The sequence below is a fragment of the Corvus cornix genome, chromosome 7 (assembly GCF_000738735.6).
Source record: "Corvus cornix cornix isolate S_Up_H32 chromosome 7, ASM73873v5, whole genome shotgun sequence".
NCBI lineage: Eukaryota > Metazoa > Chordata > Aves > Passeriformes > Corvidae > Corvus > Corvus cornix.
In genome coordinates this window covers 15,969,842-15,992,378 of record NC_046337.1, presented here as the reverse complement: position 1 = coordinate 15,992,378, position 22,537 = coordinate 15,969,842, and the positions used below count along the sequence as shown (strand labels likewise).

At 62.2% G+C, this 22,537-nt stretch overlaps 2 protein-coding genes across 3 annotated transcripts; both read left to right on the top strand.

Annotated features, from left to right (window-relative positions):
- Positions 1 to 4,897: 4,897 nt before the first annotated feature.
- On the top strand, positions 4,898 to 10,025 carry LOC104693946 (aspartyl aminopeptidase). Its single transcript, XM_039555501.1, has 15 exons — positions 4,898 to 4,915; positions 5,047 to 5,134; positions 5,211 to 5,299; positions 5,380 to 5,493; positions 5,827 to 5,952; positions 6,092 to 6,222; positions 6,575 to 6,659; positions 7,076 to 7,183; positions 7,415 to 7,492; positions 7,824 to 7,907; positions 8,174 to 8,334; positions 8,479 to 8,518; positions 8,895 to 8,996; positions 9,353 to 9,520; positions 9,910 to 10,025. Exons 1-15 carry the CDS (start codon positions 4,910 to 4,912, stop codon positions 9,958 to 9,960), a joined length of 1,431 nt encoding a protein of 476 aa, XP_039411435.1. The 5' UTR covers positions 4,898 to 4,909; the 3' UTR covers positions 9,961 to 10,025.
- Positions 10,026 to 10,794: 769 nt separating this feature from the next.
- PTPRN (protein tyrosine phosphatase receptor type N) lies at positions 10,795 to 22,422 on the top strand. Of its 2 annotated transcripts, none has more exons than XM_039555255.1 (23): positions 10,795 to 10,935; positions 12,597 to 12,647; positions 12,843 to 12,956; positions 13,213 to 13,318; positions 13,471 to 13,651; positions 13,810 to 14,134; positions 14,343 to 14,459; positions 14,584 to 14,663; positions 14,739 to 15,025; positions 15,495 to 15,581; positions 15,737 to 15,816; positions 16,044 to 16,108; positions 18,336 to 18,548; positions 18,696 to 18,905; positions 18,993 to 19,140; positions 19,285 to 19,358; positions 19,658 to 19,735; positions 19,869 to 19,988; positions 20,097 to 20,263; positions 21,340 to 21,393; positions 21,511 to 21,575; positions 21,664 to 21,737; positions 21,837 to 22,422. In XM_039555255.1, the coding sequence occupies exons 1-23, from the start codon at positions 10,833 to 10,835 to the stop codon at positions 21,906 to 21,908; spliced, it is 2,871 nt and encodes a 956-aa protein (XP_039411189.1). In that variant the 5' UTR covers positions 10,795 to 10,832; the 3' UTR covers positions 21,909 to 22,422. The 2 variants fall into 2 exon arrangements, with proteins under 2 accessions (XP_039411189.1, XP_039411188.1); XM_039555254.1 differs by having other exon boundaries at positions 13,453 to 13,651.
- Positions 22,423 to 22,537: the final 115 nt, after the last annotated feature.

The following is a 22,537-nucleotide window of genomic DNA, read 5'->3' as shown; positions in this document are numbered from 1 at the left end:
TGGGTTGCCCTTGTTCCCATCCTCATTCCATAGAGCAGGGGGGTGCAGAGCTGGGGTGCTCCAGGGAGAGGAAATGCACTCTTGGGCACTGCTCTTTGGAGAGAAAGCAACTCGGTGGAATTAACCAGTAGCATTCTCTTGACCCTGCTCTAGGGCAGGCTGCTTGAAGTGGCCTTTCCTTAGCTTTGTGACAGCCTTCCGGTATGGCTCTGGGCAGGCAGGGGCCCCACGTCTTGCAGAGGGTGGACCAGCCTCTTAGGAAATCCCCGTCTTCTTGGAGGACCCAGCATGACAGGAAGGAGGGATGAAGTGCAGGACCCAGAGACCCTGCCTGACTCCCGTCCCAGGGACAAGATGACAAACACTCTGTGCCAATTAAAGACCCAGAAGAGGCAGAAAGTGAGGAGGCTGCAGAGGCCAGAAGTGCACGGCTGCCTCCTGTCCTATCCAGCCCCGTTCAGCCTCCCCACAACTCCATCCCAGGCTGGGCTGACCCAGACCGGCGGAGCCTGGGAAGCGGCTCCTGAACCCCCGCACTGGCCTGGTCCCAGCTTCCATCAAATCTTGGATGAGACTGCTGCCAGGAAGGCGTTTGGAGCTGGAATGTCAAACAACTCCCTCTGGTCATGACATCCCTGTGAGCAAAGCCAGCTGCATCCTGCAGCCGCCCCTCCTTCCTGGCCCTCCCTCCCTGCTGCTCCCCCAGGATTTAAACCCAGCACAGCCTCCTTGGGCTGTGGGCGTCTTGGGGCTTGAAGCTAGGCAGGATGTGGGGACAGAGTGATGGCCCCTCCTTGTCCCTACACTCTGCCACCAGGACCCTAGTGGCTCCTTGTGCCTGGCCTTAGCTCAAGGGTGAGTTGAGGGTTGGGAATGAAGAAATGAGGGTGTCCATCACCCTCCCTCCTGACCCCTGGCTGTCTTCCTTCATCCCGCTCCTTTTACAGCCATGAGCCTCCCAGACGCCTTTACCCTAAGAGGGAAGGACTGTGTGGCCCATTCCCCAGTGCTGACGGATCCTGGGCGCGTGCTATTGTCTAAATAGGAGGTGGCTCTCCCTCCCTGCCTGGAGCAAGGCCCAGCCTGGCCTGATGGGGTCCCAGGAGTTGGTGGGTGCTGTAAAGTCTGCAGCCCCCCCACCCTTGCTGTTCATCCCAGCTTTCCCCATGCCTTTGCCCACTCCAGAGCTCAGAACCAGGGGGTGCACAGACTCTCGGTTTGCTCCTGGTCCCCACCTCCATGTCCCCAGGTGATGGGGATGCTGAGGACATTGTCCTGTCTCTGAGTGACACAAGAATGCTGGGGGGTGCCTGGATGCCCCCATGGCAAGCATGGATGCCAGGGGTGTCCAGATGCAACCTGTACAGATACTGGGAGGTGCTTGCTCACCTCCCTTGGTCTTTGTATGTCCTCCGGGTGGGCTGTTGCCTCCATGTTTCATGAGGATGCTGGGGGTGAGCTGTTGCCCTGAGCCATGTAAACGATGGGGGAGACCAGCTACTTCCGTGTCCATGTGGATGCTTGAAGCATACCCCTGCCCCATCACTCATCTACAGCTGGCCCTGTGATCCATGGGGATATTGGGGATGTTCCCCCATCCCTGCTGCCTAGGGGCAGGCTGAGTGTGCCCACCTGCCCTCATGGTCCTCATGGGGACATTCACCTGCCCCAGTGGTGTGGAGGTACTAAGGATGCCCAGCTGCCCTCGTGATCCATGTGGACACAGGGATGACTGAGTGGCTGTGTGGTCCGTAAGGGTGCTGCAGGCCTCGACAGCATCACCCATGCCAGTGAGATGAGGTAGCATTACCCGCTGCATCGCTGGCGGCTCACGTAAGGCATGGTGGCCATTCACTCAGCCTCCAGCAATTCCTGGGCAGTGATTTCACTTTCCCATGCTCAGACATGTGGGCTGGGATGCGGGGACCGCCTCAATGGATGCCATCCCTTTGCTCATCCTGGCAGGGCTGGCAAAGGGGGGTCCAGGCAGCCTGGCAGGCAGCGGGAGAAGTGGGTGGCACTTCCTGGAGCTCCGCTGTGTTTACAGTCTCTGTCCTGGACCATCTTGCCATTAACCCCTTCCAGCAGGGAGGGCTAAGCACTGCCTTCCCATCCCCAGAGCCTACTGCTATCAGGGAACACTTCCTGGAGCAGAGCCTGCCTGGAACCCCACCTGGGCTGCCAGGGGACATGGGAAGGGCCACAGTGCCCTGTCCCTACCAGTCCTGTCCCTGCCAGGCACCCCTGGGCACACATATGAGCCCAGCAGCAGGGTGCATACATGCAGAGGAGGAGCTGGTGCTGTTTTGGAAGGGCTGCCTGTGGTTCCCTGCTGCACCAGACGGTTCATGGAGCAGCGCAGGATGGGGACAGAAGCAGTGTCTTCCCAGAAGCACGGTGATGGGGTAGGGGGCAGCCATGGCAGGTGCTGTGCAGCTCTTGGCACCCAGCCAGGGGTGAGTCAGAGCCCACCCAGATATAGCCATTGGAAGCTTTTTCTGGAAGTCCCGCTGTGCTGGGAATAGCTGTGGCACGCCAAGGCACTGCCCTTTGCTCACACCAGCAGGGCCAGACGAAGGCCACACCCGGCCCTGCCACTCACTCCTGCTCTGACACCCCAGATCCAGGCACACCCTGTCCTGCACACATGCACCCCAGGATCCATCCACCCTGAGCACCCACTGGGTACCCATCCGCTCTGGGCATCCACCAGCTGGGAAGCCATGGGCTCCAAATGTCCTCAGGTGTCCGTCAGGCACAGCCTGGGAACCATCCAAGAGCACCTGGCCCTGAGCTGAGTTCAGGCAGCAGAGGGGGGTGATGCTGGCAGGAGCAGTGTGGGGATGGCTGCTTGGCATGCATGTCGCTTTGGCACATGTATCCCAGCTCTGGGCTGGAGTGCTGGGTGCTCCCAGCCTGGTCCCAGCCTGGGGGGGCCTGGCCTGGGGGGCCCGGCCCTGTGTTGTGCTGGGGTTGACATGGAGACCCTCCAGCTGTCTGTTTGCAGGGTGCCAGGCAGTGGGAGTGCTCGTTCCCATTTGGTGGTGGGGAGAGGCAGGTGCTGGGGGCTGGAAGCATAAATCCAGAGCTGTCAGGAGTTCTCAGCACGACAGGTCACAGGGTCAGGGGCAACAGGACCACCAGTTTCCAGTCCTCAGAACACAGACAGTGTCTCCAACTAACAGGGTGCCCATGAGGGCAGGAGCTGGGAATCCAGCTGGCACCCAACACCTGGGCCCCATGCAGCACTCACAGGCTGCCACGTCTGTCTCCCAAGGCCACGCACCCATTGCTAGGAAGAAGGGATCCTTCTGGGAAACCATGCACAAGAACTGATTGAAACCCAAAACCCCACTGCTGCATCCAGTCCATGCAGGGAACCCAGCCAAGGGCAGGAGGCACCCTAATCCATGCAAGGCCAAGGGGTCTTATCCCTTGGGAATGCCCCTGGGGCTGACAGGCAGCTGGGGTGCTGCCCTGCCACTGAGCCAACTCTCAGAACCCAGTGCATTGCTGTCACTCAGACATTTGTCTCCAACATGGCACCAAGGGCTTGTTCCTTGTTTCCTGTGAGGGCTAGGCAGTGCCAAGGCAGGGGAGCAACAATGATGGGGGGCTGCAGCTTGGCTGCGACCCACTCCAAAGATACCCAGCCTTTGGGAAGCGAGTGTGCTTCCCTGTGCACCTGCATCCCAGTGTACACAGGCCAAGCCCCGTTTTGGGACAGCCCTTGCTCCCCTAGTTAGCCCCAGAACTGGGGCACACCAGGGCAGGATGGGCGACCATCCTTGTGGAGCCTGATCATGCCCCTTGCTTCCCACCCCGGCCCCTCCTGGCTGTGTCCCTCTGCCACCTGCACTTAGTTCAGCTCTGCCCTAGCTTTGGCAAGCACCACGTTTTCCTGCTCTGAGGGGTGCATGGTGCGGATTGCATGGTGAGGCATGCAGGCTGAGAGTGCGATGTGCATGGTGGGGGGCGTAGGGTGCGAGGCGCAGGGTGTGGATCGTGGGGGCGTGGGTCACGGGGTGCAGGGTGCACATTGCCGATTGCAGGGTGTGGATTGCACGGTGTGGGGTGCATGGTGCAGGGTGTGGATTATGGGGTGCAGATTGCGGGGTGTGGACTGGGGGCAGGGATTCCGGGGTGTAGGGCTGGGTGCAGATTGCGGGGTGTAGGGTTGGGGGCAGGGATTGCGGGGTGTGGATTGGGGGCAGGGATTGCGGGGTGTGGACTGGGGGCAGGGATTGCGGGGTGTAGGGCTGGGTGCAGATTGCGGGGTGTGGATTGGGGGCAGGGATTGCGGGGTGTGGATTGGGGGCAGGGATTGCGGGGTGTAGGGCTGGGTGCAGATTGCGGGGTGTGGATTGGGGGCAGGGATTGCGGGGTGTAGGGCTGGGTGCAGATTGCGGGGTGTGGATTGGGGGCAGGGATTGCGGGGTGTAGGGCTGGGTGCAGATTGCGGGGTGTGGATTGGGGGCAGGGATTGCGGGGTGTGGACTGGGGGCAGGGATTGCGGGGTGTAGGGCTGGGTGCAGATTGCGGGGTGTGGATTGGGGGCAGGGATTGCGGGGTGTAGGGCTGGGTGCAGATTGCGGGGTGTGGATTGGGGGCAGGGATTGCGGGGTGTGGATTGGGGGCAGGGATTGCGGGGTGTAGGGCTGGGTGCAGATTGCGGGGTGTGGATTGGGGGCAGGGATTGCGGGGTGTGGACTGGGGGCAGGGATTGCGGGGTGTAGGGCTGGGTGCAGATTGCGGGGTGTGGATTGGGGGCAGGGATTGCGGGGTGTGGACTGGGGGCAGGGATTGCGGGGTGTAGGGCTGGGTGCAGAGTTCGCGGTCGGCGTGCGGGCTGCGCGTTCCTCCGCGCCAGCAGGGGCGCCGGGCGGGCCGGCGCGGGGCGGCGGCGGCCATGCAGGTACCGGGCGGGCGGCGGGCGCGGGACGGGGTCGGGTCGGTGCTGCCCGGGACGGGGGTTCCCGCTCCCGCGGGGGTCCCGGCCCGGGGCGGGGTTTTGCCCGCGCTGTGCGGTGACGGCGGTGCCCGCAGGCGGCGGCGCAGGGCTCGAAGGCGGCGGCGCAGGCGGCGGCGCAGGAACTGGTGAAGTTCGTGAACCGCAGTCCCTCGCCGTACCACGGTGAGCAGCCGCCCGGACCCCTCCCCGTCCCTCTGCCCCTTCCACGCGGGCGGCCCTGACGGCTCTTCCCCCGCAGTGGTGGCCGAATGCCGCAGCCGGCTACTGCAGGCCGGCTTCCAGGAGCTGAAGGAGACGGAGCACTGGGACGTGCGGCCGGCGCAGAAGGTGGGCCCGGCCGGGACGGGGCAGCGGGAGCCGGGGGTGGACGGGACGCCTCACCCCTCACCTCTACCCTCTGCTTCCAGTACTTCATCACCAGGAACTACTCCACCCTCATCGCCTTCGCCGTCGGCGGCCAGTTCCAGCCCGGGAATGGGTTCAGCCTGCTAGGGGCCCACACCGACAGCCCCTGCCTCAGGGTAAGGTCGGCTGGCTGGGTGCTGAGTTCTTCTCTGTGCTCCCCCAGTTTCACGCCACGAGCAAAAACTATCCTGACTACCCCTGTGCCCTGCAGCACCATTACTGGCTCCCTTCACCTCCCAAATCTGCCACCCAGAGCAGCCCATGCTGACCCCCTGCATTCTCTGCCTGCTGCTGTCTTCTCTGTGTCCCCTGTCCTTTAAAGCCCCTCACAGCACCCTGTGCTGGCAGCATCAGCGATGAGGCTCTGGGCACATGCTGCCCAGTCCCCACCAGCTGCCCAGTCCCCAGCGCTTCATGGCTCCAGCAGTGACACCTCTGCTGCTGCCCAGGTGAAGCGTCGCTCTAAGCGGGGACAGGTGGGCATAGTGCAAGTTGGCGTGGAGACCTATGGAGGGGGCATCTGGAACACCTGGTTCGACCGTGACCTGACTGTGGCTGGGAGGGTGATCATAAAGGTAAGTCCGATTTAGGGCAATGCACAATCAGATAGCTGTGTGTCTCTGGCTCTGGGTTGCTGACTCCCACACAGAGTGGCACCTGCTGCAACCTCTCAGCCCTGCAGGCCTGGCCCCAGAAGTCCTCCTTGTGTTTCAGGACCCGGCCTCGGGGCGCCTGGAGCAGCGCCTGGTGCGTGTGGAGCGGCCCATCCTCCGCATTCCTCACCTGGCCATCCATCTGCAGCGCAGCATCAATGAGAACTTCGGGCCCAACACCGAGCACCACCTGTAAGGCCTGGCTCAGCCCCGACCCCTGGCCAGCCCTTGGGAGGGCTGGGACCCAGCTAGATCAGAGCCCCACCTCAGCTCTCCCTTTGGCAGCCACTCATTGCAGTGGGGAGGTCTGCAGTGGCTTTTAGCCCCATAGAGTCCTTCCAGGAGATGCTTCCAAGCATAGGACACTGGGGTGTCCTGAGGTGGCACAATAGATGTGTGTTTGAAATATGCATTCTTTCTCCATTTGGCATAGCAGTGGCTCCCTGGAGGAGCTAGGCAAACACCCCAGGAAGCATTGGCAGTGTGTGACCCAAGTAGGTGAGGTGAGCAAAGCTCTGGGAGTTAATGTTACTGACCCCCACAGGGTTCCCATTCTGGCCACTGCTGTGCAGGAGGAGCTGGAAAAGGAGGTGCTTATGGAGTCCACACCTTGCAGTGCTGCAGCCCAGGTGAGCTGTGTGCCAAGGATCAGCAGGGACACTTGCAAGGACCTCATACTTGTCACCTTTGATATTCAGTCCTCAGGGACGTGCCACGGGGTTCCCCCTGTGGACTGCTGGTAGCCTTCCACTCTGCCTTGCAGCTGTGTATGTGGCACATCTGCTCCTGCTCAGCCATCTCTCTCTTCTCACCCTTGTGTGCAGCCAGTGTAGAATGGGTGCATCTCCCTGAGGAGGAAGGGCAGGGAGGGGGGCTAGCACAGGGGCAGAGAGCTGTCCTGGGTGAGCTGGGGGGTTGAACATGAGACATGTTAGTAGGAGAGAGGACTCTGCCAACATAAGCAGGGACAGCTTTGCAAGGGGAAACCTGGAGTTTCTCCTGCCATCCACTGCCTGCCCTGCCCGCAGCTGTGCTTTCTTCCCAGGCAGAGCGGCACAGCCCTGTCCTGCTTTCCCTGATCTGCCCCCAGCTGGGGGTGAAACCAGAGCAGATTGTGGAGCTGGAACTATGCCTGGCAGATACACAGCCAGCGGTGAGTAAGGACAGGAGCCTCCCTCTGTCTGCATACAGCCTACGGGCTGGCACTACACAGGTGTTACCTGGCACACATCCTCTGCCTGGGGCGTGCCAGGGCTAGGAGCTGAATGGAACAAGAGGAAGCTGCTCCTGAGAGGCAGAGATAAGGGTACTGGAATGGGGACCCAGTGGCAGGTACTTTTTGGTGACCCAAAGCCTGTGCCCTACTCCTCTTGGCTCTCTGCAGACGCTGGGTGGTGCTTTTGACGAGTTCATCTTCTCCCCACGTCTGGACAACCTGCACAGCTGCTACTGCGCCTTGCAGGTGAGACAGAAAAGAACCTGGAGGCTGCAGCGTGGCCCCCACGCAGCCCAGCTCAGCTTTGGGCTGGCCCAAGGCTCTGCAGGGAGTTACGTTCTCGTGGAATGGGTCTGGATTCTTGGAGGATCTGGGGTTGGATGCCCACTTTGCTGGGTGCGTGGAGTTCCCGGCAGCTCCCAGGCGTGGCTCCTGCTGTCTCTGGGCAATGTGTGTGCCCACAGCTCCCTTCCTCCATGTTTTGGGCTCTCCTGGGGGATCTCCTGGTAGTTCAGTCCTGAGATTCCCAGCATGGGGTGGCACTCAGGCTGGTGTCCATTCCCCCCTAACCTTGCAGGCCTTGATTGACTCATGTGCAGCACCCTCGTCCCTCTCCCAGGAGCCCAACGTGCGTCTCATCGCACTCTATGACAACGAGGAGGTGAGTGAGGGGCACAGCCGTGGGGTGGCTGGCACTGGAAGGAGCTCCATGTTCTTTGCTGTTCCCCAGCCATGTCTAGCAGGAGAGAGATCCCACACCCCAGTGGAGGAAGCAGGGATTTGCTTACACCCACGTGGAGCGTGGCCCAGGCAGGGGTGGGAAGGACTGGTGTGGTAGGAAGCTGCTTTGTTGGCTTTAGGGAGCTCCCTGTCACTCATCTGGCCCCTGTGGTGCTGTGGGGTTGTGCTGATGGTGATCCTTGGCAGGTAGGGTCAGAGAGTGCACAGGGCGCGGAGTCCTTGCTAACGGAGCTGGTGCTGCGCCGGATCTCAGCATCGCCACACAACCTGACAGCCTTCGAGGAGGCAGTGGCCAAGTCCTACATGATCAGTGCTGATATGGCCCACGCTGTGCACCCCAATTATGTGTGAGTAGTCTGAGCCGTGCCACAGGTGAGGGCAGCCTGCCCTGCCACGTATCCCCATCACCCCCCAGGTAGTACAGACAGGACAGTCCTTACTGCAGCAGGGAGGGAAGGCTAACGTGTGAAACTCTTGCTTCTCCTTTACAGGGACAAGCATGAGGAGAATCATCGTCCAGCCTTCCACAAGGTGAGGACAGCCCTCTGCTTTGGTCTAGGATGGCTGCTGTCTGTCTGTCCTACAGCACTGTGGATTGCCCAGCTGTTCCCAGGGCACAGCTTGGGAGCACTCAAATGGGAAAGGTTTATCCCGCAGTGGGATTTGACTGTGCCACATGTCTGATGTTAATCACTTGGGATCCCAGTCTTGTCCCTAGAGCCCTTCCCTGCTCGTAGCTGGGGCTGTCCCCATGGAAGCACTGTCCCCATCCCCGTGGGCTCATCCAGGGAGGGGAGAATCCAGGGGTGTGTTGGGGCGGTGCAGCATTGCCTGGGCATGAGTGTTTCCAGGGCCACTGACTATCCCTGGGTCCCACCATGGGACTGTGGTACCTTTCCTTGTGCAGGGCCCTGTCATCAAAGTGAACAGCAACCAGCGCTACGCCTCCACAGCTGTCACTGAAGCTGTAATCCGGGATATTGCCGCCCGTGTGGGTGTCCCTCTGCAGGTGAGCAGGGCTGGTTGAGCCCTCCTTGAACATTAGGGGTTTGGGCTGCAGTCCAACTCCTGGGTTCATCAGAGGGGGCCTGTGCCAGAGCTCCACCCCTGTTACCATGTCTGACCCCACTGGGGTCTGTGTGCTGCCTGTTGCTCTGGGGCTCCAGCTCCAGGGCTGCCTCAGGGAGTGGGCTGGTAAGCAGGATGGGAGCCTAGCTCGAGTGTGTCGTATCTCTGGATCATTTTGAACCCTGGCGTGGGTCAGTGCTTCTTCCCTGTCCCAGGTCGCTTCCCTTCAGGGCTGAGAGCCCATATGGGAGGCCATGGGGCAGCATGTGGAGCTGCTGAGGTGTTGCCTTCGTGCAGGAGTTCATGGTGCGCAACGACACACCCTGCGGCACCACCATCGGCCCCATTCTGGCCTCCCGCCTGGGGCTGCGTGTGCTGGACATTGGCTGCCCGCAGCTGGCCATGCATTCCATCCGGGAGATGTGCTGCACCTCGGGGGTGCTTCAGAGCATCACCCTCTTCAAGGTGAGCCCTGTGTCCCCCATCCTGTGCTAAAGCCCTGCTGCTCTACATCTCCCACATGCCCATGTCCCCATCCAATCCCTGTTTTGGGGCTGAGCCCAGCCATCCCACAGAGCTCCCCAGCTCTCTAGAGCAGCGCAGGTACTGGCTGCTTCTGGAGGTGCTGCCTCTCATCCCAGCCTTCCCCAGTGACTGCCATCCCTAAATAGTTCCTATGGCAACCGGTGCTAGCCTTGAGTCAGCGATGGGTTACTATGGTGACGCGGTCCTGCTCTCTTCGAGTAGCTGCCTGCTATGACGCTGTGACAGGGAGCTGCTGCCTGCCCCCGCTGCCTGTCCCCCCACCCCGCACTGCCTTGCTCGGCCCACCCTGATGGCCTCTCTTCTTCCAGGGCTTCTTCGAGCTCCTGCCGACGGTCAGCAGCAGCCTGGTGGTCGACTGAACATGGCGGGGAGGGAGCAGCAGCGGGTTTAGTCCTGGGGTCATTAAAGCATTTCTCACTCACTGGCGAGTGGTCCATGACTGTGGCTGACTCTGACGTACATGGCTCCCACTGGGGACTCCCATAGCTCCCACCCGTGCTCTCCCCTGGAACCGTGAGCGAGACCCATTCACCCGTCCACAATCCTTTGTCGAGGGTTGCCGGGGGTCTCCGCTAAGGTGCAGAGTACGGCTCGGCTCCTGCCCAGGGAGAGCTGGCAGGAGCATGTCCCCTATCGCGGGCCGCCCTTTTCCCTAGGAATGAGCCTGCCATGTGCGCAGGGACCTGCCGGCACCAGACTTGCAGCTGCTCGCCGGGACCGGGGCAGGGGTCCGTGCCCGGGCCGGGGGCTGCGGTGTCCCGCGGCCCGTCCGGGCGGTGGCGCCGGGCGGGGCACGAGGGTGCGGCTCCGTGCTCGCCGCTCATTGGGCCTCTCTTAGGGGCGTGTCCCACGCGGGAGCCAGTGCGGCCGCAGGGCTGGGAAGCCGCGGGCGCTGATTGGCGGGGGCGCTGCTGGCGCCCTTGCACACCCCCCAGGGGGCGTGGCTCGCCCCCGGGGACGCTGCGATTGGCGCGGCGCTCGGCCGTCTCGCCCCGGAGCGAGGCGTGATTGGCCCCGCTGAACAGCGGGGGGCGTGAGCGCGGCGCTGAGGGCAGCCGCGCGGCTCTTTGATTGGCTGCGGCGAGGAGGGGCGTGGCGCCGCGGCAGCGCGCAGCGCGCCATTGGCGCGGCGGCGGCGGCGGGCGGGGCGCGCGGCGCGGCGGGGCGCGGGTTGGCGGCGGCGGCGGGGGCGCGGCCGGCGGGTGCGCCATGGTGCGGCCGTGAGCGGAGCATGGGGCGGCGGCTCCTCCGGGCGCTCCTCTGCCTCCTCCTCCTGGCCGGCCGCGGGCAGCTGCGTGACGGCGCTGCTGCTGCCGCCGCCACCGCCGCACACGGTGAGACCGCGACCCTGGGCAGGGCGGCTTTGCCCCGGGCAGCGCGGGAGCCGGGAGGAGATTCCCGGGGAGTGGCGGGACGCGGGGCTCCGCGGCCGGTGCGGTCGCCGCCGCTGTAGATGCTGTCACGGCGTGCAGCGGCGAGTCTGGCCGCTGGCGGATAGCGGGAGAGGGCGGCCCGGAACCGGCACCGCGGGTGCGTCATTGGCGCCGGGGGCGCCCCTTTCCCGGGGCTGCCGGGCCGGTGGGTGTGCTAATCCCGGGGCACCCCGCCGGCTGTAGAGTTGCCGCCCCACCGAGCCCGAGAGCCGGCAGCTACGGGACGGGAGCAGAACGGTGCTTGCTCGTGGCCGGGGCAAAGCCGGTGCCTGGGGCTGCCGCAGGGATGGGGAGCCCGGGGCAGCGGCCCTGAGCGTGGCTTCCTCCGCGACCGTGCCGCCCTTTAGCTGCCCTCCGCCTGTAAGTGCAGCCCGCCCGGGCCGGTGCACCCGCTCTTCTCCAGTTCGTTCCGTGTGGTCCGTGCTTGGGGCTCTCGGGGACCCGGGTGTCGCTGCCGGTAGCAGGGCTGCAGCCCCCCCCGCACAGCACGGCACGGCCCCGGCGCCGCTGACTCACTACAGGACGCCCGAGGCTGCTGCGCCCCTCGTCCTCCAGCGGCCCGGGAGTGCCGGGACGGGTCCGGCTGCACCACGGAGGCCCCGCTGTCCCCGGGAGCAGGCAAGGAATGGTGTCGGGACGGCTGCGGCCGAGCACCGTCCTGGCCGGGGGAGCCTCCCTGAGCTGGGGCCACCGCCCCTCCCGGCGGAGCGGAGCGTCTCGGCGGAGAGCGCTGCGCCGTTTCAGCACCGCGGACAGCGCCGGCCCTGCCGCCCCGGCCCGGCCCCCCGCTGCCGCCGTCCCTGGGGTCTCCCCTGGCAGTGGAGCCCTGTGCCCCGCACCTGCGTGGCCTCCGCCCCGGGGGACGCTGGCCCGTGGGTGCCGGGCTTTCGGGGACCCTCATCCCCACAAGCCCCCTTCCCCCGCGGCGGGCTCGACGGGCCCCTCCCTCCCCTCCCCCCCGTTGTTTTCTCGTTCCTTCCTTGCCATCCGGGGCTGAGTCATCGCCTGCTGCCGTCTCGCTGCTGACGGTCTTGGCCCGAGACGGGGGGGGGGAGAGGAAGGGGGAAGCCGCCCCCTGCCCAAGTGCTGCCCCCCGAATGGGGTTGGAGAGGTACACACCCCACACCCCCAACACCACTATATCCATGCTTTGGGGTTCGCTTCGCAGGGAGAGTGGATTCCGGTGTCACTAGGTTGCATCCCTTCCTCGTAGTACCACATGTAGGAGGGCAACAGATGTGGTTTTGCAGGTCTCTGCTGCCTCAGTCTTACCTTCCTAACTGCCAGCACCCCAAAAAACTCCAGGCCTTCCCCACACTCCCGAGCCAAGGGCATACTTTCTATACAGCCCCCATCTTGCCTCTGAGAGGCAGAAAAGACAGGCACCGAGCCTCTGCCCTGGGCTACAAAGCTGTGTCCGCTCCCACCATTGCCACATTGCATCCCTGTGCCACTTTTCTGGAGCGTAGGGGTCCCCAAGGCAGCTGGTGATGAGCAAATTCCATTGAAGCCCCCCTTGGATGCTGTGCTGACTGGCCTGTCTGTCTGTCTCTCTGTCCCAGGCTGCCTGTTTGACCGGAGGCTGTGTGCCCCGCAGGAGGTGTGTGTGCAGGGTAAGTGGCTAGCAGGGGTGCAGGGATCCCCTCTCCCTTTCCAAGTGGGTGTGGAGGGTACAGGGATGCCTTGCAGGGGAACCTAGGGTGTAGTGCAGGGGGGCACGGCAGGAGAAAGGTGGGGCTGTGCCCGGAGATCCTCACATCAGGGTGTTTCTTTATCCGGTCTCACTGCCTCCCTCCCCTGTCTTGCAGATGGGCTATTTGGGCAGTGCCAGGTGGGCTCCGTGCAGGACAGACCCTACTTCCAGGTTACATCTCCCGTGCTCCAGCGTCTGCAGGATGTCTTGCGACATCTCATGGCACAAGGTGAAGAGGGGAGCATGGGGGGAATCGCTGTGACCCTGCAGGGAGGGGGTGTCAGGTAGAATTGCCTAGTGGCACTAGGACTCTCTGAGGTCCTGTTGGCCCCGGGGCCAGGGTGTGCTGAGGAGGGTGATTCTGGGAGGAGTGGGGTCAAACCCAGGCCATGGTACACAGGGTCAGAATATCAGGACAGCATCCTATGCACTCAGACCATGGTTGCCAGGCTGCCTCCATGTCTCACAGCCCCTTCCCATGGCAGGGCTCTCGTGGCAGGATGGCATCACCCAGTATGTGATCTCTCAGGAGATGGAGCGAATCCCCCGCCTCCGCTTACCACCCTCGCTGGAGCCGGTGGCCAGGGACAGGTAGGATGGTGCCAGCTGCCATCCTGTGAGCAGAGCTCAGTGGAGTAGCAAGGGCTTTGCCCCGCAAATGGGGTTTAGGGGAGGGACCTCCCCCTTTACCTAGGTGAGTCACCCCAACGCTGCTTGCCTTCAAGGTTCCTGCCTCTCCGCAGTGAGCCCCGGCGAGCCCCATTGCCCCCCGACACCAGCCTGCCAGCAGCTCAGCATCTGGAGCAGCCCCCACCACTGCTGCTTTCCCCACTGGTGCAGCGGTACCTGGAGCACGTCCTGCTGCCCTCCCCACCCCAGCTGGGCTACGAGGAGGCTCTGCTCAATCCCTACTCCTACCACAAGGTAAGCTGGGGAGTGAGCGCCTTCTCCTGGGCAGAAAAGTAGAGATTGGCAGGGAGCTGTTGTACTCCCAGTGCTTTTCTGCTGGTGCTGGAGTACCCCCTGCCTCCACCATGGGGTGACAGGGGACCTGTGGGATTTGACATGTCTTTTGGTTGCAGTTCGGCTATCAGGATGGTGCTCACCAGCATCCCAGCGGCTCAGCCAGGCAGAGCTCTGAGACCTCCTCACTGCTGGGCCGGGTCCCTGCCCAGACCCTTTTTGGGGCTGGCCCTGTGCCCTCCTATGGCGGGCAGCCAGGAATGGATGGGGGGCATCTCTTCCAGGACTTGGGCATGCTTTCCCTGCCCAGAGAGAAAGCTGGCCACCCGGACCCTGCCAGCGCCAGGCTTCAGCACAGCTTGCGGCTCCCCGATGACTACAGAAACATGGAGGGGAGGGAGCAGCAAGCACCCCTGGCTGCCCAGCCACCCTCTGCAGAGACAGGTACCTTGTTCTCCAGCCAGGCACCAACCCTTGTCCCTATCCTGTACCCACAGCCACATTCCTCGTGGCTCACACTTTCCCTCCTCTTTGGCTTTATGCCCATGGACAGCATATACCCGCAACCCCACCTGCCCCATCTGCTCCATCCCTGGCTCCTGGTCTCCATGCGGATGCAGAGCATCCAACCTGACGCTACATCCTCTTGCAGATGCTGCCCTGAAGAGACTGGCTTCCCTCCTGGCCAGCTATGGCCTGGGGCTGCCAGAGCTGAGTCCCCAGCAGCTAAGCAGCCTGTCCACTCTCCTCCAGCTTCTCCAGAGCTCTGGTGAGCCAGGCACAGGGATGGGACAGGCAGGGACTGGCAGCAGCAGGTGCTAGCATGCCCTGTTTCAGGGTAGGGAGTGTTGCCTTTTGGGGTGGGTGCTGCAGGACCTGTGTCTCCTTTCTAGGTGTTGCTGGCCCTGAAGTGCCCACAGCGAAACGGGTGGGTTTGCAGCAGGGTGATGCTGGAGGAGGTGCCATGCCAAAGGTGGGATGGGGGGGAGGAGGTAGTTCCCCAGAGCTCTCCTCTGAGATTCCAGCTTCTCCCTTTTCCTCCCTTCAGGTGATGGAGGGAGACATGCAGCATGGAGAGGAGCCAGTACCCCCTTCCTCCACAGTGCCACCCTCCAAAATCCCAGCCAGTAGATCCCCAGGGGATGGAACAAAGGGCAGGGCAACATCCTCACCAGCTCCCCAGGCTGAGCCACAGCAGGCACACAGTGGAGATGCCCTTAGCCCCAGAAAGCAGATTGTGGTGGAGAAGAAGAGCTACACAGAGATGAAGGATGGTGGGGCACAGCAGGGCATGCGGCCACCAGACGAGTATGGCTACATCGTCACAGACCAGAAGTGAGAGTTGGGGGTCAGGCAAGGGGGTCTGCGTGTGTGAAGGGTCTGTATCTCCCCACCAACAGCTGTCACAGCTTCACATGCTTGACCGAGCCTGTTTGGGTCTTTGGTAGGGTTGGGTTTCCATGGAGTCAGCTCCCCCCTCATCCCTTCTCTACCCACAGCCCCTGTTCCACCCCAAAGCCTTCCTTTATCAGCCCATACCAAGGCCAGAGCTCACTGTTGCAGGAGGGGAGACTGGGAGTGTGCATGCACAAGTGTGTCTGTGCACATTAGTGTGCAAGGGGGGGTCAGCTCACCCCCACCACCACACATGGCCACACTCTTACCTCCTGCCCACCCTGACACCCTGCTCTTGCTGTGCGCTTGGGACTCCCTGAGCCTGCCTGTCTCTGTTCCCTGACTGTGGGCAGCACAGGCTGTCCCCTCGCCCCTGCCACCCCTCCTCACCCTGACACTATCCCCACAGGCCCCTGGGGCTGGCTGCTGGCGTGCGGCTGCTGGAGCTCCTAGCCAAGCACCTCCACCTCTCCACTGCCAGCTTCATCAACATCAGGTGAGGGGACCGGGGCCAGGGGGTGCTGCTGCCTCAGCCATGGCCATGCTCAGCACCCCCAGGCAGGGGGACAGGAGGGACTGAGCTGTGGTGAGGGTGGGTAGGGCGGGTCTCCATTTCCAGGTCTCACACTGTGTTCCCCCTCTCCCTGGCAGCGTTGTGGGTCCTGCACTTACCTTCCGCATCCGACAGAACCCTCAGAACTTTTCACTGGCAGATGTGGCCAGCCAGACTGGTGAGTTGAGCAGTGTCCCCCTGGTCTTGGTCCTCTCTTCCCCTCCCAGCTGTGGGGTGCCCCTTGCCAGGGACCAGGAAGAGGGGGCTCCCACCATACATCCCACTGCCTTTGGCTGCACTGGGGAGCTGAAGTGGGCAGCTGTCAGAGCTATCCCTTGGCTCTGTTTCTGGGGGGTCTCTTGTGTGGAGGGGCAGCGTGCCTCTGACCATCTCCTCCGTCCACAGAGCAAGTGAAGGGAGAGCTGGAGCACGAGCTGGGCCTGAAGATTGTGCAAACAGGAGTGGGAGAGGTAGGAGTGAGCAAGGATCCTGTCCCTTGGGGCTGGGGTGGCCAGCAACAGGGGAGTGGGGATGCTGCCACTGGGTACAAGCCAGGAGCCCCCAGCCCTGGGGCACAAGGGCCTTTGTGAATGAGCTGTCCCTGCAGGTCTGTAGGGCAGCTGAAGAGTAGAGGAGACTGGGCAGTGTTTAGGATGGAGATAGACTCCAGTCCTGTGTTGGAGGACTCCTGGTGGAGACTGCTCCAGTCCTGTGCGTCCATCATCCCCCTCCAGTGCCTGGCAGAACAATCCTGCCCAGCTGTCTGTACTCTCAGGGCTCTCAGCTCTTTTCAAAACAAAAGCTCCGCAGTGTTTGAAGGTGGTCTGAGAGGGACTCCCAGAGGCTTTTCTTCCCCCCGAGGCTGGAGGGCTGCAGGCTGTATCCCTCAAGGCTCATCCTCACCCTTGCCTCCCTCCAACCTGCAGACCCCATCTCAGCTGTGGCCTCAGCACCCGAGCACTGGGATGTTCCCAGAGCACCCCAGAAACCATAGCTAGGCAGGCAAAATGCCATCATGTCCCCAGAGAATGGCAAAGCAGCTGAAGGCAGGGATGGAACAGGAACCATCTGTTTGGAGAGGGGCTACCCCTCCCCGTACTCCTCTGGGGAGCCACAGGAACAGTCTCCTGGGGCGGGGAGCAGGGGTTGGAGATAAGGACTAAGCCTGGCTCCTGTGTTTGCAGCCTGAGGAGGAAAAATGGTGTAGCACATCCCAGCCCAGTGTCCCCATTTCCCACTTCTTGTCATGTGGCTGTAGCCATGAGCGGGAAGGAAGGAAGGGGGAACTTTGGAGGAGGAGGAGGCCATGAAGAAAGGGTGGCCTGGCCACTGAGGCAACCTGTCTCTATCAGCAATATGTGGAGTGTCACTATGGCAATGCCTTTTGATGAGGCAGGTGGCAGGAACCGGGAGAGATGTCAGAGATATCAGAAATGAAGCTCAGAGGAGGCTGAGGCAGCTTTGCAGGCTCCCTTCTGCACCAACCTTCCCAGTTCTAACCAGCTTGTGCTTTTTCTTCATTCCCTCCTGGCTCTGAACATGGTGGGACTGGTGCAAGATTTGAGGAAGAGGGATGTAGAGAGGCAGGGAGACAGCAGGGCCTGGGCAGGCCTTGCGTGAGAAATCCCTTCTGTCCCCCCTGGCTCCACTGACACCTCCAGGGGCTGCAGGGCTGCTCCTGCTTGGATGCCCCGGGGATCTGGGAGGTGCAGGGCCTGGGGGGTGCCCGGGCTGTAGGACTGGCTGGACCCTGGTGGCAGTCAGGTGCTGGGACTGGCACAGCTGGGGGGCAGGTGGCATCGGGGACTCCTAGGCTGGGGGCATCCCCAGGCGATGATGATGATGATGATGTAGCTGATGATGGTGCAGTGTTCCCTCGGTAACCTCATCAGGCTCGTAGCCAATGGGAGGCTGTGGCAATGAGGTAATGCAGGGCTCTGGCAGCTCATTGGGCACAGGATGTTTGAAGCGGCGATGCCCCAGCATCCCTGTGCTGCCCCAGCTGGACCTAGGCAGTCATGGCATTGACAGGAAGGTCTTGTCCAGCAAGGCCTGAGCAACATCCTTTTACAGCATGGGACTGGCATGGGTTGGGATGTCTCCCACAACCACAGGGAAGGAGCCCTAGAGACACTACCTGCAAGGTGGCAGGGGCCGCTCTGTGTCCTGAGGAGGGCAACAGGGACGACCTGTCCCCTAGCCGCTACAGCTGGGACAGTACCAGCAGTGCTGGCACATTCCCCACCCTGCCTCCTCCAGTGTCCTGCTGTGGAGCAGGGGCTGCAGGGGAGAGCCAGCCTCAGTCAGGAAAGTCCCCTGGGAGCAGCACACCCAGCACTGCAGTTGCCTATCCTACACCATTAACTCCTTGGGCTGAATTCAGCCCTTGTTGATCTCCAGCTGGGCAGAAGGAGGTCATGGAACCAAAGTTCTATGGGGCTACTGCCCACCCTGTAGGAGGGCAGCCCAGGCTGGGTCTGCCTCAGGCAGCAGCCCTGAGCGCTGGAAGCAGGGAAGCAGGAGGTACTGCTACCTGGGGTTGGCCAAGCTCCTCCAGAGAATCAGCACCCTCAGGAAGAGGAAGGAAGAGCCCTTGCTCTGTTTTAACCCCCAGCAACCCCAAATGTGGAGTAGAATAAGGTCTCTGCCCCCTCCCCAGCCCCATGCTAACTAACCCTTACTTGGCTTGGTCCCCAGCGAAATGAGGCTGCTGCCTACTCACGCCCATCCCGTTTTGGGGACGGCTTCCACTCAGTGCTGCTGACCTTCATCGCACTGGCCTGCGTGGCAGTCATTGCCATCACAGTGTCTGCGGCCTTCTGCCTCCGGCGCCATGCCAAGCAGCGGGAGAAGGAGCGCCTGGCTGCCCTGGGGCCAGAGGGTGCTGCCGACACCACCTTCGAGTACCAGGTAGGACCCTGTGGGATATGGGGCCCTGTGGGATGTGGGTCCCCACAGGATGAGTCACTGCCACGTGTCAGCATCACTCGGGGTGCATAGGGCTGCCCTATGGCAGCGCTGTGGCCAAGGGACAGGGCTCTTGCTGGGCTTCCCCAGGAGCTGTGCCGCCAGCACATGGCTGCCAAGTCTCTCTTTGGCCGCACTGAGGCACCGGCGGCACCAGCGGAGACTTCGAGGGTCAGCAGTGTCTCGTCCCAGTTCAGCGATGCTCCACAGCCCAGCCCCAGCTCCCACAGCAGCACACCCTCCTGGTGCGAGGAGCCTGTCCAGTCCAACATGGACATCTCCACCGGACACATGATCCTGGTGAGCCAGCCCAGAGGGGTGGCAACCCCCTCCCCAGCCCCCCATCTGCCCCCCTGCTGCTGGGCTGACCCCGCCCCTCTGCCCCAGGCCTATATGGAGGACCACCTCCGCAACCGGGACCGGCTGGCCAAGGAGTGGCAGGCGCTCTGTGCCTACCAAGCTGAGCCCAGCATCTGCTCCATCGCCCAGAGCGAAGCCAACCTGAAGAAGAACCGCAACCCCGACTATGTGCCCTGTGAGCATCCCAGCCCCAGGGACCAGCTGTCCTGCTAGAGCAGGGTGTGGGGCATGGGGACGCTCAGGACCATGGCTGGTTGCAGCATTAGTGTGCCCACAGTTCCTCTGGGCACTCACCAAGTCTCCTGGCCTGTTCCCCCAGATGATCACGTGCGGATCAAGCTGAAAGCTGAGAGCAACCCATCCCGCAGTGACTTCATCAATGCCAGTCCAATCGTGAGTGATCACTGGGGGCTCCTGCCCTGCCACCCTGCTCCCTGATGTGCCCAGCCCAGGTGAGGTTTTCACTCTGGGATAGAGCTGGACCGAGGTCACATCCCTGAGGGCTACAGATGTGAGCTTTGTGCCTGCCCCATTGCTCAAGCAATTGTTAAATCCCATTTTTCTCCTGGCTGGGGCACCTGAATCTCCCTTCCCAACTTTCCCATCACGCCTGGAGTATACCCCTACTCCTTCAAGTGTCACCAACCCCTGGCCATAGATTGTAAAGTCTGATACCCCTTTTCCTGTTCCAGATTGAGCATGACCCACGGATGCCAGCATACATTGCCACACAGGGGCCATTGTCCCACACTATTGCTGACTTCTGGCAAGTGAGTGTCACACGGCTGTGCCAGCCCATTGGGGTTCCTTCGTGTGATGGCCACAAAATGGGTCACAGTGGCTTGACTGCCCTCCCACCTGGGCTGTCCCCCAGCAGTGAAACCTCCCTCGTCTTGCCCACAGATGGTGTGGGAACATGGCTGCACTGTCATTGTCATGCTGAGCCCCCTGGCTGAGGACAGTGTCAAGCAGTGTGACCGCTACTGGCCGGACGAAGGCTCCTCTCTTTACCACATCTACGAGGCAAGCGTGTTGAGTAGCCTGGGGCATGGAGTATCCTCCAGCCCCTGTCCCCCTGATCCCAGCCCCCTTACCCTGCACTGATGCCCACTGTCTGCCTTACTTGGGCAGGTGAACCTGGTGTCAGAGCACATCTGGTGTGAGGATTTCCTGGTGCGCAGCTTCTACCTGAAAAATGTGCAGTCGCAGGAGACCCGCACCCTGACGCAGTTCCACTTCCTCAGCTGGCCGGCCGAGGGCATCCCTACCACCACCCGGCCCCTCCTTGACTTCCGCAGGTGAGCGCCCACCTGGCACTGTGCCAGCCCATGGGGACCCAGCAGTGATCCCAAATGCAGGTGACTGATGGGTGAGGACATCACTGCCAATATGATGAGGGCTGGGGCCATGGCATGGACCAGGTGCTGGGACTGGGAGCTGCCATGGATGGGAGGGTGCAGAAGACCCAGGTTTTGGCCAGCTTGGGATGAGGCTCAACAGAGTTTGGTGGGCAAGAAACCTCTGGCTGAGGTTGCCAGGGCTCTCTGGCCTTCATGGGGAGGGTGGGAAAGTGCTCTTGCCCAGAGCTGGCATGGAGGGCAGCATTAACTGGCACCTTCCACAGCCATGGGTGCAAGAAGAAACCACCAGAGCCAGCCTTAAACTGGCTGTGATTCGTTGCTCCCAATGCACTACAACCAGTGGTGGATCCCCAGCTAGCCCAGGGCAAGAGCTGCAGGACTGGGACTGCTCCCAGGAGACTTGCCTGCCCAGGTCTTTAGGTCCCTGGGTGGTGGTGGACTTGCCAGCCACAGGCTGCTCACTGTACCTAGGTTGTGCGGGGCAAGGGACCCAGCCTAGGGCAGCAGGGGGGTCTCTGAGAATGTCGCCCTCCTCTCAGTCCCGCTCACACTCTCTCTCTCTCTCTCTGTCTGTCTCTGTCTCTCTCTCGCAGCTGCCGGCGTCATTTTTGTGATTTGCAGCTAGTAATCTGGCTCCAGTTGCATAGTCACAAAAGTGATCGTTGGCAGCCGTGCCTGCTGCATGGAGCATGCCAGGAGGCCTACCAGTGCCTGGCCCCCAGCTTCACACCCCACCGGACCAGAGCTGCTCCCTGGGGGTCCTGCCACTGCTCCCCTCCCCAGGCTGGGCACCTGAGGAACTGAACTCCTCTCCCTGCCCTGGCCACTTTCTACCGGTGGTCCCCATCCCATGTCCAGCACCATTGTGGAGGCAGGAGGAGCCATGAGCCAGACCCCCAGGGCCACATCATGGTGTGCTGCTGCCCTGCCCCACTGAGCACAGCAAGGGACACCTAGCACAGCCTTGACCCTGGCACAGCCAGGCACTGATCTGTTCCCTCTTATCCTTGCAGGAAAGTGAACAAGTGCTACCGGGGTCGCTCCTGCCCTATTATCGTGCACTGCAGGTACTGCAGGGGATGGAGGGGCATTTGAGCTTGAGGGTGACTGAAGGCTGGGACCTGCTGCCCAGGACCAGGCCCATTGGAAGCAGTTCCCCTGGACCAAGCATCTGTGTTTTGCAGTGACGGTGCAGGCAGGACTGGGACGTACATCCTTGTCGACATGGTCCTGAACCGAATGGCCAAAGGTAGGTGCAGGGAAGCAGCATTTCTGCCCTGTCCATGAGCTTGGCCTGTGAATTCCCCTCCTAGCACCCCTCTCTCCCTCTGCCCCAGGGGTGAAGGAGATAGACATAGCTGCTACGCTGGAGCACATCCGAGACCAGCGGCCTGGTATGGTGCAGACCAAGGTACGCCCAAGCTGGGGACCCTCTCCCTCCACATAAGCACGCATAGCCCCTGGGGCGGGGCTGGCAGGGACCGTCATGCCCCCTGCTGTGCTCCCACAGGACCAGTTTGAGTTCGCACTGACAGCTGTGGCCGAGGAAGTGAACGCCATCCTGAAGGCGCTGCCGCAGTGATGGCGAGGAGCCCTCCCTCCCCCTCTTGTCTGTCCCCTGCCCTGCGCTTCGCACTCTCCTCACCTGCCTCTGGGGCTGCTCTCCCTACAAAATGGTGTCTGTGCTTCTGGCTCTGTTCCCCCTGCCCCTAGGCCTCTCTTCCCATCTCCCTAAGGACATCGACCTCAGGCCCTCTGCGTGCAGGAACCTCATCACACCCACTGCCACCACAGAGGGGACAGAGCTCATGGCCCCTAAGCCCTGTGGAGGAAGACACCAGGTGGTGCTGCTGTGAGCTGGCCGGGGGGGGGCTCCCCAACCTGTCAGTTCTGTGTTAGCTCTCTTCCTGTCCCCATGGCACGGGTCCTCCACAGTTGGGGGGAGCATGGGGTGCAGGGGGGCCTGGCCAGCCCCACTCCAGGTCCCCTTTTTGTGTTCCCTGCCTAGTCACTCGAGCAGAAGAAAAATTTCTAGAGAACTATAATTTTGTATCTTGATGTGAATAAAGTTCTTGTGTCACGTTCGTGCAGCTGCAGCCAGGCCTGGCCTCTGACTGTATATTGGGATGGCACAGGGAGGAAATGCCACGTTTGTCCATCTCTATCCCGGCACTCCACAACTGCCAGACACGTACAGCTCACCTGCAGGCA

What these genes read in the sequence shown, in the direction of transcription:
- LOC104693946 (XM_039555501.1), top strand. An exon ending in CTTGCAGTGCTGCAGCCCAG is followed by an intron (nt 6,660 to 7,075) that starts GTGAGCTGTGTG and finishes CTTTCTTCCCAG; the next exon opens with GCAGAGCGGCACAGCCCTGT. An exon ending in GTGTGGGTGTCCCTCTGCAG is followed by an intron (nt 8,997 to 9,352) that starts GTGAGCAGGGCT and finishes GCCTTCGTGCAG; the next exon opens with GAGTTCATGGTGCGCAACGA.
- PTPRN (XM_039555254.1), top strand. Translation starts at nt 10,833, where the DNA reads ATGGGGCGGCGGCTCCTCCGGGCGCTCCTCTGCCTCCTCCTCCTGGCC. An exon ending in GAGGAGGTGCCATGCCAAAG is followed by an intron (nt 14,664 to 14,738) that starts GTGGGATGGGGG and finishes TCCTCCCTTCAG; the next exon opens with GTGATGGAGGGAGACATGCA. An exon ending in TCATCAATGCCAGTCCAATC is followed by an intron (nt 19,359 to 19,657) that starts GTGAGTGATCAC and finishes TTCCTGTTCCAG; the next exon opens with ATTGAGCATGACCCACGGAT.